Source organism: Sebastes fasciatus, chromosome 1 (assembly GCF_043250625.1).
Source record: "Sebastes fasciatus isolate fSebFas1 chromosome 1, fSebFas1.pri, whole genome shotgun sequence".
Taxonomy (NCBI): domain Eukaryota; kingdom Metazoa; phylum Chordata; class Actinopteri; order Perciformes; family Sebastidae; genus Sebastes; species Sebastes fasciatus.
Window position 1 is genome coordinate 25,380,420 of NC_133795.1, and position 12,644 is coordinate 25,393,063.

The 12,644-nt window shown below is 41.3% G+C and overlaps 1 protein-coding gene across 2 annotated transcripts; it reads left to right on the plus strand.

Moving 5' to 3' along the window:
* Positions 1-420: 420 nt before the first annotated feature.
* hp1bp3 (heterochromatin protein 1, binding protein 3) lies at positions 421-11,643 on the plus strand. Of its 2 annotated transcripts, XM_074639687.1 has the most exons (13): positions 421-556; positions 1,046-1,127; positions 3,194-3,374; positions 4,145-4,207; positions 4,319-4,475; positions 4,571-4,714; positions 6,292-6,351; positions 6,881-7,020; positions 7,532-7,622; positions 7,847-8,006; positions 8,943-9,054; positions 9,321-9,485; positions 10,208-11,643. In XM_074639687.1, the coding sequence occupies exons 2-13, from the start codon at positions 1,061-1,063 to the stop codon at positions 10,728-10,730; spliced, it is 1,863 nt and encodes a 620-aa protein (XP_074495788.1). In that variant the 5' UTR covers positions 421-556; positions 1,046-1,060; the 3' UTR covers positions 10,731-11,643. The 2 variants fall into 2 exon arrangements, with proteins under 2 accessions (XP_074495788.1, XP_074495789.1); XM_074639688.1 differs by lacking the exon at positions 4,145-4,207.
* The last annotated feature ends 1,001 nt before the right edge of the window (positions 11,644-12,644 follow it).

Below are 12,644 nucleotides of genomic sequence, written 5' to 3' on the forward strand. Positions count from 1 at the left end.
CTTTTTTTCATTACAGACAGAAAGCTGAAGTATGTTTCTTATGTTTTTGGTCTATTTTTACACTTAATGTGTCTCTACTGCTGCTCTGAATAAGAAAAAGTTGTGTTCCTCTTCATTTTAACTTTATCAGCACTAGGCAACTACACTTCCCATGAGCCTTTGCCCTAGACAACCACCCAAAACCTCATTAGATCTGTAGTTTTTTAATGCTTACATGACAATAATTGATTTATTTGAGTTAAATTAACTATGTGTTCAAATTGCATTGACATGTATAGTAGAGGATATCAAGTTAACTCAGAATAGGGACATAACATCTCAGTAATCTCAGTTTTCATTAGTTTAAATCGACTATACAACAGCAGATTTCAAAGGTTAGTGTCGTTAGTTGGGGATCCTTTCGACGTTGCTGTGTGTGACGCAGCGACGTGCTGGTGTGACGCAGCGACGTGACCAACGGTCCTAACGGGGCGGGGCTCGTAAACAGAGAAATCTAAATAAAGAGATCGTGCAGAAATTTACTCCAAAGTATCTCACTTTTCTCCACAAGTCAAAGGTAAGTTTGACCCGCGGTACGCACAGGTTACTACCTAAACGTGTAGATGCATGAATGCGCTGCTGTAAAAACCACATAGTCCGGTGTTTTCTACTCTAAATGAGTCTTTATATCTGCCTGGTGCGACGCCATTACTCTGTGTGTGTGTGTGTGTGTGTGTGTGTGAACCAAAGGCACAAAATGGCGAAATTTGCCGAAAATTTCCAGCAACTCATGTCTTTTTCTCCTGTTTAAATGATAAACATGCATTCATAAAGGGTAGAGGGTAAAGCAAGGAGCATGGGGTTGTCTTGAGGAAGGTTAAAGCGGAGTAAAAGCAGCCTTTCTTCTTGTTTTGTGTCTGTATAATGGGCCTCAATGAATGAAGTGGGTTTGGCGGTGTCGCCATGTTTAACCACGCACCAAACAGACTGATGGGCCCCGAACCAGTGCTGCTCATAACGTGCCTTTCCCACTGTGTTTAAGTCTGTTCATGTTCCTCATGCTCAGGTTAATCTCAGTGTGATGCCGATACGCCGAGCAGCAGCGACTCCGACCCCGGAGAAGCCCCCCTCCGCTGCAGCAGAGAAAGGTAAAGACTGGCTCGAGAGGTCGTCCATCACCTGGACAACAGAGCCCCGTGAACGCACCGTCATCAGGACTCTGTGTGCAGCCCACTCACAGTGGGACTGGGTAGCAGTCTGCAGATCATGCATGTGTGGGCATGCAATGTTTGTTTGTTTTTATTTACAAACCTTGCATCACGGAAGCAAGTCTGCAGAGATGGATATAAAAACTTAAAATAAAATGTCAAATTCTGCAATATTTTGGTGCTTTCATGCAGTAAAATAAGAATTGGATAATATACCTAATAATAATAATAATAATAATATGATACCTTTCATCACAGAAGGAAGACCCAGATATATAAAAACCTAAAATAAAATGTCAAATTCTGCAATATTTTAGTGCTTTCATGCAGAGTTAAATAAGAATTGGATATTATCATACCTAATAATAATATATCATACCTTTCATCACAGAAGCAAGACTCCAGATATAAAAACCTAAAATAAAATATCAGAATCAAATACTCTATGCAATATTTTTGGTGCTTTCATGCAGAGTTAAATAATAATTGGATAAGAGCATATCTTTGAGGAGAAAAAAATATATAATGTTGATATATTGAACAAGGAGGCAGAGTAAAATACGTTCAGGATACTGCATCAAACCCTTTAAAAATATTTATTTAAGATGCATATGTGGACATGCAGTGTTTTTTTGTTTTTTTTTTACAACCTTTCATCACGGAAGCAAGTCTCCAGACCTGGATGTAAAAACCTAAATAAAATGTCAAATACTACAATATTTTTGTGCTTTCATGCAGAGTTAAATTGGATAATATATCTTTGAGGAGAAAAAAATATAATGTTGATATATTGGGACAAGGAGGAAGAGTCGAATACATTCAGGATATTGCATCGAACCCTTTCAAAATAAGAGCGAAAAACACATTTAAGCCATTAACCCAACGTTTTGATGCCAAACAAAACACTGATGGATGGCCTAACTACATCAGATACGGCCAATCTGCAGTCCCCAAGGCCAAATAATGCACCACTGTATGGAAATCAAGACAAAACAAGGAAAAATCCCATGCTGGAGAGGCATTACAATCCTGTACAACCGGAGCAGTAGCATTGACCTTTAAGATTCAGGATGTTTATTCTCACGCCGGTTATACAGGTACAATGGTGTGAAATGCTTTTTGCTGGGAAGCTCCATTAAAATAATAAGTTATATTACAATTATAAAAGGAAATACTTTGTACAAGGGCATATTAAGAACATATACATATCAGGAAGTATGAATGTACATATATAAGAAATACTTTGTCCCATCAGTACGTTTTAGGAGGAAATACAGCAACAGAACACATGAAATTGTCAGAGACTTCTGTTGCATGTTGTACCTTCTCTCTATCCCATGTTTCCTGTCCCTACATCAGTGCCCTGACTCAAAATTGGTGGCAAACTTTTATTTGTAGGTGCCAACGTTATTACCCAACATGTATTTCTTCTAAGATATTTACATATTTGTCTGTCATTATGCTGTTTGTAAAGCTTCAGCAGTGCTCACTCGAGCTAAACTGCTAACTTAAAGGTGCTATTGATAACATTCAGCCACTAGATGTCACATTCTCCCTCCCCCGTTAGTTCCATTGCATTTACTTCACAACAAGTCGTTTCTGGGCACTCCTCGTCAATCTCAGCCATTTTTTTCCACACTAACTGACGACTCAGAGATACCACGTGAACGTCGTTATGCTATTGGCCCGCAAGCCTTGTTAGAAGTGGGAACCAAGCGTCAGATATCTTCAACAGAGAAAAAACAAAACATTCATTTTGGACCCGCCAACATTTTTTAATGCTTAATTCACAATCATATATATATATTTTAGGAAAGCCTTTTTTTTTCATTTAGTATTAAAAATAAAAAAATTTAATTATTTAAAAAAAAAATCTTCTACATAAATATGTTATCAATAAGATCTTTAATTATTTCCCAGAGCTACTTAAAAGATTGTTGTGATATTCACAGCGTTATCGCACACATACTTTTTGGTCTTAATTTCAATGGTTTCCTCCTCCACAGAGGCTGAAGCATCCTCAGAGGAGTCCCCCTCTGCTGACGACGAGGAGCAGGCCGCATCTTCGGCTGCGCCGGCCGAGGGCGAGGAGGGCGACGCCGCTGGCGAGACGGAGCCCACAGAGAATGGAGATAAGGCAGAGGGAGCCGCGGAGGAGAAGGGTGAAGAAGGGACAGAGAAGAAAGAGTGAGTTTTCGACAGAGAGCTAGTGTGCAACTCTGAACGCTGCGATATTTCACTTTGATCAGCACTTTTATCTGTTTATATTATCCTTACCTCTGCTGGATAACGGCAGGCTGCTCCCCTCATGGTTGCGGTGTTGCATTACCAAAGGCTGTGATCTGTCACAGCCACATTCATTAGACAGATGTATTGGTCCCTTTGTCCGCAAGTCTCGGAGGAGTCCAGGAGGAGAGGACGTAAGCATCACGAAAGTTTGACGATTTGTTACCGGCTCAGTCCACATCTCAAAGAACGGGCAGCATTATCTACTAAAAGCTACGTACATGCAGAATAATGCGAAGAAAATATTTTTGTTTTGCCCACTTATTAAAAAATAAATAAGCAAAAATATCTTCTGGATTTTTGAAACAGCCCTGCCGTTTATTTATAGATGATCTAATTGTTTGGACATCTCTAAAGCCTCATGGACATATTTTCTTCATGAAAACGTAATGACCTTTGTTTTGACCTTCCCTCAAAAACATGTCCTCGCATATTATAAGGAAACCAGTGGGGGAGAAAAACCTCACATTAAGCGATGAAATATTAGTGATAATCAACCTGGCTTTCCACGTAAACAACTTATAATTTCTCCTCCATTCCTTCTCCCAGACATTGACAAAGCAAACTTTACCTGACACTAGCGTAGCAATTCAGGTAGAGTCAAATTACCATGGTGATCATTAAGACAGATGTTCTCAAACTTCATTTTGTCTTTCCCGTCGGTGACAAAGGGACAAATGCAAGGACTGCGCGGCTGGACAGTGTGCAACACACTGCTATGTTCTCCTACTAAGGTGAGGATGTGATAAAGATAAGGGTGGTAACAATCACAGTGAAATATCGCTGCTAAAGAAACGAACCACTTCACTGAACTTGTGTCTCCGCTCCCCCTTTTTCGGCGGCAGGTTGAAGGATGGATACAAGTACGAGAAAGCCAAAGTCAAGAAGGTGAAAAGGACGATCCCTGCGTGGGCTAGCGTCACTTCCAGCAAAAAGCTTCCCGTCGCCAACTTTGCAGGCACTCAGCACAAAGTGGATAATATCCTCATCGAAGCTATCACGGTGTGTACAAACCCTGTAAATCCGTGAACAGTGGTTTGTTTTTTCTTCTTCTTGTTTAAAAAAAAATCTGATTTCCTGTCCTCTGTCTTTTACAGTCTAGTAATGACAAGTCTGGAGTTTCATACCAGTCCTTCATGAAATATCTTCTGAAGAAATACCCAGAGATGGAGCTCAGCAAGAAGAAGTTTCTCATCAAGAAAGCAATGAAGAAACATTTGGAGAAGGGCACCATCAAACAGGTAAGGAATGTTAATTAGCTGGAAAACGTCTTAAATGTTCATACTTGTCCCATGCAAGGATGTAGATAACAGCACCGTTCTTAAATCGAAACATTTTCAACATAGACATTATCAAATATGTGTACTTGGCAATAAATGCAACTGACCCTTCAGAAGCTGACTCATTTTAAAACCAGAATCCTGTAAACGGGGATTAAGAGTTTGGCTGGTGTTGCTGGGAGTGTAGACTTCCCTAAATCCACTAAAGAGAAGGATAGAGCTGCTAACGTTAACCTAAATTCTGATAGCATCCAGGACCAGCTTCCACACATTGGGGGAAAACTACATTGTTGTGAACAGGCCCTTTTTTCACCATGACTCCTAACCCCACAACATAATGTACTAAGAAATACCGCTCAACCTAATGCTGGGATTGGTTACTACTGTAAGCTAGTTCGCTGGACTTACATTTGCAGGGTACATTAGAACAGACAAACACCCTTTAATCCTTTATTTAGGCCTTTGCTCTCATATTTTGTTATGTTTTGAAATGATAAAAAAATACACAATCCACCAAACTTTTTAAAGCTGAAGCGTTGAATGTTGGTCTCCCCCTGCTGGCAGTGAGAGTAATTAAAAATAGTATTATTTGAATTACATAGGGATCGACCGATTATCGGCCTGGCCGATATTCTGCATTTTGTTGATTATCGGTATCTGTATTTTTTTTAACCGATAAAATAAATACATTTATAAATGCGCTACTTTGGCTCTGATCAGCCTCTCTGTGTCAGCCTGCTGTCAGTGCTCTCCACTGTGCAGTCTGGCTCAATGTCCCGCCCACAGCACTATGTGATTGGTTACACGTCATCCGCAATGACCAATCAACACTGAAGGCTGCTGCTCCACAGACGTGCAGAGAAAAACACACAGACAGACTCGGCTCCAGTGAGCGAGCGGTGCTGCTTTCTCTCGGTAAGACGGAAGATATTGATTATAAGTTGCAATAAACATCCCAATCCTCTATGCTGAAGTTGCAAAAACACCACGATTTTATAATCTATTTATATGCTGACAAGCATGTCTAGTTTCCCGGTCCCCTGTAAAGGTATTGGGTAATACAGGTAGACTGACATAACGTGTGACCAATCGGAGCGCTGTACAGCTGTAAGTGAGTGAGCGAGCAAGGTAAGTTGACAGCAGTTTGTGTACTGCACACTAAAACAACGTTGTTGTGGAGTCAATTAACTAATCGTTGTGAGAACAAGTAAGGTATATCAGCATTCTTCTAGTGCACCAGCACGGAAATATCGCCCCAGACACCACCACTCAGGTATACTCAGAAATACAGAGAGCTTCCCTGGTGGCAAAAGGGTTAATCAGCATTGTGCACACTTGTTCGGCAAGGGCTTGAATATAATGGACGTTCATTTATATGTAGAAGGCCCGCACTCCAGCTTTAAATCTTAAGTAACGCTCTTACTGGAGCCCTATGCATCCCGCTTGACTGGCTTTACAAATGGTCTATTTCACAGATGTTCATTGAAATGTGTCTGGTCTGCTTACTTACTCTTGTTTTTTATCTGTCTCTCACACAGCTGAAGGGTAAAGGCCTTTCAGGAACCTTCGCCATTGGGAAGGTGTCCATCTCGACTAAGGTATGTTACAGCAGAGGTCTGAAGTGAAGGGATGCACAATAGTTGTGCCGGACTATTTCTTGGCAGGGAGCAGCAACATCCTGGAGGTCGTGCTGGTTGCCTAGCAATAGATTATTATTGTGTATATACTTGGGTTTTTGTACAGGTTAAACAAATGAGATAAAACATGAGTTAATTATTGGGCTTTAGAAGTGCTGGGTACTGTTTGACAGAGTCCTGTTTCCAGCCTCTGTGCTAAGCTAAGCTAACCATCGACTGGCATTGATCTTCTTCTCGTCAACTCTCGGCAAGAAAACGTATTTCCCAAAATTTTGAACTATTTCGTAAAGTCATGAGTTAAGTTTTAATCATAATAGTTTGGACTGCAGGGTTTCTTTATTGACAGTAGGAAATCACAGTACAATATCACATAGATCTAATCCTTATGTCAATGACGTAGTTTCAACAGTTTCCTTTTTGCCATTTTCTCCTATGAGACTGGGATGTGATTGCTCTTAATCATCATGTCTGTAAACGGATGGTGTTTCAGAAACCTCCTCTGAAGACTGAAGCTTTGGGAGATGCTCTTCCTCTCATCATCACTCAGCTCTGTGAGCCCAAAGAGGCCTCCTACTACCTGATCAAGAAATACCTAGAGCAGCACTTCCCCAACTTCAACATCGCAAACAGGTACGGAGTATTTTTTTCTTGTTGAATGTTGTTTAATGGAACTTTGCAGACAACCGAAGCAAAAACTTACGATTATTTTCATTGTTGATTCAGATGTTATTTGCAATTCTAATAAGCCGTTAAATTTTCAAAAGTTTCCAATTTTAATCTAACAGTAAGTGAACTATTGACGATATAAAATATAGTAGATGCAAGCAAATTGTTGGATTTGAAATGCTGTAACCTGCAAAAGTGTAATATTTACCTTGACAATGGAAGATAAATCCATCCCTGATCTACACTGAAATTAATTAACTGTCAATTAAAGTTTTTTAGCATTACAGATCATTGGTGGTCTCTAAAAGCTCCAGACATACTCTAGATTTAAAATGGAAAAACTACATTTTAAAAGATAAACCTCAAAGATGACACAGCCATACGCTGGATTGTAGTGGCTCAGTAACTTATAAAAAGGGGTGTGTCAAGTTGTGTTATTATTGAATATATTAATGATTAACTGGTTTGTCCTCAGGCCAGACATCCTGAAGTCAGCCCTGGTGAGGGCAGTCGAGAAGGGACAACTGGAGCAAATCACTGGGAAAGGAGCCAGCGGGACATTCCAGGTAAAGCTCTCTATAACACAGTCTTATTCATTTTTGTTCCAAAATGAGTCCCTGGTAGCGTAAACATTTTACAGTTCTAGTGATGAGCAGTTGGCAACATGAAGAAATTAGAGAGAGCCACTATGGTGGACAAAGATGTAGCTGACAACACGGTTAAAAGCTACAGATTCAATGAAAAGCAAATGACCTGAGATCCTAAAAATATTTATATCCGACTGTCCCAGCTGAAGCGTTCTGGGAACCAGGTCCTGCTGAAGGGCAGCAACATGGAGGACGCCATCACAGCCGCCATCACAGCCATGAATGAACCTAAAACCTGCAGCACCACCACTCTACGCAGATACCTAGTGGACGCAAACAAGGATAGAAAGGAGTACCAATTAGGTAAGCCCCCCCCCCCCCCCCCCCCCCCCCCCCTCTCTCTCCCCCTCCCCTGACTGCTTTCTCAGGTAATTACAAATTGGGTTAAGTTTCAAATGATTGGTTTCCAGTTGGAAAAGTACACTAAATTATTAAAAATCAAAAGTTTGTGTGTTTTTTGTTCATGTTGAGAACAATGGATTCCAATAGTGACCCGTTTTCACAAAAACATGGCAGTTAATAAAACATTACAAAACCACACCTGCAGCATAATCCTCCTCTCTGCTGTCTATCCATAGTGTCGCTATGTTTCAGACACGCATTTTTTCACCCACATCTGGTCAAATACCCCCCCACACTCATACAATCACAGTTCAAATTCAACTCAATACGTACAACAGTAAGTGAATGTTCATAACGCTGTGTTGTTCGGCCCTGTGCCGATGAACCTCTAGCTACTTCCGTCTGTCCAATTGCAGTTTACTGATTGGCTTGCAGGCACGTCAGTCAATTATTTCCTCTATGAACAAAATGCAAGACTCAATACAGCTAGTTCTCACCAATGCAGGAGGCGAGCACGCTTAAAGCCTCTGAAAACATTGCTCCAGATCTTAAGAATTTCTCCATGACACTAAATATTCAAGTGCCAAAGGAGTGATGTGAAGGCATCCATTTTTTACCTTTTTAAAACATGAAAACTGATCGCTATTTATTCCATTGTAACAACACGAATGCAAGCTGATCACAGACGCTGTTCTCTGTGGAGAGTGAAACAAACTTTTACACCTGCGTTTTGAGCTTACAAGAGCTTGATGGTGTCACTTTAAGAGCTTGTTTTGTAAAGTGTGCTTTCTTTCCATTTTGTAACATTAAACCTAAATACACTGCGTGATGAGGGTTTTGTTAACGAGGTTTGTGCATCCAAAATGAGGTCACTAAAAGGGGAACTCTTTTCTTTAGTGGCCAGTCTGAGGAGGACCCTGACAAAGTGTAAAGTCCTCGGCTGGATGGAGCAGATCACCGGTCACGGCTTCACAGGGACCTACCAGCTATCCTTCCCATTTTACCCGAGGTATGGCAACTACTTTTGGAGAAAAGGGTTCTATTATGTAAAGATTTTAATACTCAGAATACCATTTTTCTTTATCACACTTTCTCTCAAGGTTATAATTTGTATTTCTTTAGTCAATTCAGCGAGCTTTCCATAGTGTATGTAGTTTGACAAAGTGTATTTCTTTTCCATTTGAATCCAGACTGATGAGTCAGCAGTTTGCTTTGGACAGAATATTCACAAAAAAACTGAACACTCAAGATTTTTTATTTTGTTTTCTCTTTCAGCCCTACCATCCTGTACCCAGACAAGTTCAACGAGCCTCCAAAGAAAAACGCTCCCCCTGCAACCAAGCGGAGGCGGACGGTTGAATCTTCTGACGAGGAATCAGAAGAAGAAGAGTCTGAGGAAGAGGAGGAAGAGTCTGAGGACGAAGCTCCCTCTCGGAGGAGGTGGGTGTTGATCTGTACTTAGTATCCCTAACACAGGCTTGAAGTCTGCACCTCCATCATTTCTAATGACACTCGTGAAAACAGTATTGGCTGCACACTGACTCAAAACCATAAATCTATTTAGATGGACAACTTTTTGATCCCAATCACATCTTCATCAGGTCAAAATGTTAACAAGTGGTTACAGCATCTGTATATGTGTACCAGTAGGTTGGTGTGAATTACACCTCAGAATAATTAACAATTCAAGTAGTACACAATGAAAATCAATAAAAACTTTCCCTTTTGGAGAAGAAGAGTATTATTATGTCCTCAGCCGTTTTTAAAGAGGACCTAATATGCTTATTTTCAGATACATACTTGTATTTTGGGTTTCTACTAGAACATGCTTTAATGTTCAGCAGTGTTTCTGTGGGGGAGAGTTACTCCCTTTGACTCGGACTTTGGGCTTTGTAACTTTGCAGACCTTTTACATGCACAAAAAACGATATAACACACTAAAGGAAAGGGAAATAGCACAAAGGCATAATAGGTCCCCTTTAAACATGTTGACCTGACTCAGATCCAACATGAATCTAAATAAATGTGTGGTTTGGAGTGAGTGTGCAGACATTACTCTTTTAATTGATGCTGTTTTCTAATAACGTTGCACCCACATGTGATGTGTTTATAATTACATTCCTTCTACTCAACTAAAAGCTTCCTGTTCAAATTCCTTCTAGAAAATCTCAGAAGAGGCCTCCCCCCAAGGCTCGCCGCCCCCCGCCGGCCAAGAAATCTCGGAGCGCAAGTCAGACAAAAGCTAAAGGCAGGGGACGCCCCCTCGCAAAGAAGTCTCCCGCCAAGAAAGCAGTGTCGTCAGCCAAGAGACGGGGAAGGAAACCGTCGGCCGCTAAGAAGGAATCCACACCGCCACCTAAAGCCACGCCCGTCAAGAGGGGAGCTCCTGCAAGAAAGCCCAAAACACCAGCTGTTAAAAAACTGGCCAAAAGGGGGGCCAAGCGACCGGTGTCCCGAGATTCATCCCCCGAGGAGGCTGTGGTCGCAAAGGAGACGACGAGGAGCGGGTCCAAGCGATCCAAGCCCGAAGAGTCCTCTCCAGAGAAGCCCGCGGCCAAAAAGCCGGCGACCAAAGGCGGCTCCAGGCGGCCCGAGCCCGAAGAGTCATCCCCAGAGCCCGTAGTCAAAAAGGGGGCGAAGAGCACCAAGCAGTCAACTCGTAAGTCCAAGAGAGGGAAATACTGAGCCCAGGAGCACCTTCCACGAACTGGGCCGCTCTGAATCTGCCGCTTCGTTTCAGTGCTCTCTCGCTCTCTTTTTATCATTTTCTCCCTTTTTAACAGGGCAGTAGTTTTTTTTTTTATTTCTATTGTAGATTAAGAATGTTATCCTACCAAGTTTACTGTACACTGAAAGTTTCTGAATTTCCTTTTTAATCACCATGTGTAGAAAAGCTCAGTTAGTGTTGCCATTAAAACAGACATGTGACCAGCTGCCAGATCGGGAAGCATAGCGAGATCCGACAAACTGTAACTAGAGCCATGTAGTGACTTCCGTTTTTATATCCGTTCCTCGCCCGCTCTTGAGTTGTTGGCAGCACACGTTCCTAATATCAAATGAAGTCAGATATCAGTGTTTGAAGGTAGAAAAGAAATGTCCATTTTAAGTTAAGATATGGGTTGAAAAGATGAAACCTTTCCTGATATTAATATTTTATAAAACAGATTTTAAGGTTGTTGTCCTGGGATGAAATTACGATATTTTTGACCGTGCAGTCCTGCATCAGAATCAGAATTTTTTTATCCATCTTATGATTATATTATGAATTATTGTGAACAATGATTATTTGTTTATTTAAAACGAAACAAAAAAATGCCCCCAGAAAAGATCAGGCCTGCAGGTGACAGGTTGCGGATGAAACACTGTTAGTATTCATTTCATTGCGGAAAATGTCTTTTTTGATATGTGTGTGTAACAAGCATATACATAACTTGATTTTATTGCTTCACAGCTGTAATTCAGTACCAAACTGTAAGAAATGTGTGTTGTGAATATGAAAAAGGAGGATAATAGCTCATACATACCCTGCATGCATGTATTCCTTGTGTTGTTAAGCTTTTTTTTTCCAAGTCATTAATAAAATGGCTATATTTGTAAACTCTTGCTGTGGTTTTATTTAGCTTACAGGGAGAACATTTCAATATAAAAGCGCACATTTTCCTGATTCCAGAACATAAAGTAGTATTAGGTATTGAACCTGACGATTATCAGTCATGAATTGTTTTAACAGTTTCTTCGTTCTGCACCAAACTACACGGTGTTGTATACTGATGTATACCTGTAGGTCGGTGCTTCAGGGCTGCTGGGACTAGCAGGGGTCCTTGAAGGAATTTAAAAATAATTAACTTAACGATTTAAATGTTTCACCATTTAACCATCTCACTTCCTCAGGGTTGTTACAAATAGTTAACTATAACAAAAAAAAAACAAGGGGATAAGTATTTTACAGCCTACTTATTGTTTAAAGTGGAGAGTGTAACTACTGTTTGATTTCTTGAGAAAACAAAGTTTTTAATTGCATTTTTTTATGTTTTAAGATTATATTTCGCCACTTTTATTAATTTAACTGATTACATTCCTTTTTGCATATTTATATCAAAATTCCATCCATCCATCTTCAACCGCTTATCCGGGATCGGGCTGCGGGGGCAACAGCTCCAGCAGGGGACCCCAAACTTCCCTTTCCCGGGCCATATTAACCAGCTCTGACTGAGCGATCCCGAGGCGTTCCCAGGCCAGAGTAGAGATATAATCTCTCCATCTAGTCCTGGGTCTTCCCCGTGGTCTCCTCCCAGCTGGTCGTGCCTGGAACACCTCCCAAGGGAGGCGCCCAGGAGGCATCCGTGCTAGATGCCCGAACCACCTCAACTGGCTCCTTTCGACGCAAAGGAGCAAGGACTCTACTCCGAGTCCCTCACGGATGACTGAGCTTCTTACCCTATCTCTAAGGGAGACGCCAGCCACCCTCCTGAGGAAACCCATTTCGGCCGCTTGCACCCGCGACCTCGTTCTTTCGGTCATGACCCAACCCTCAGCATTTCTGGGCGGATCTCATCAACCCCCGGGGCTTTGCCACTGTGGAGTTGTTTGACTACCTCA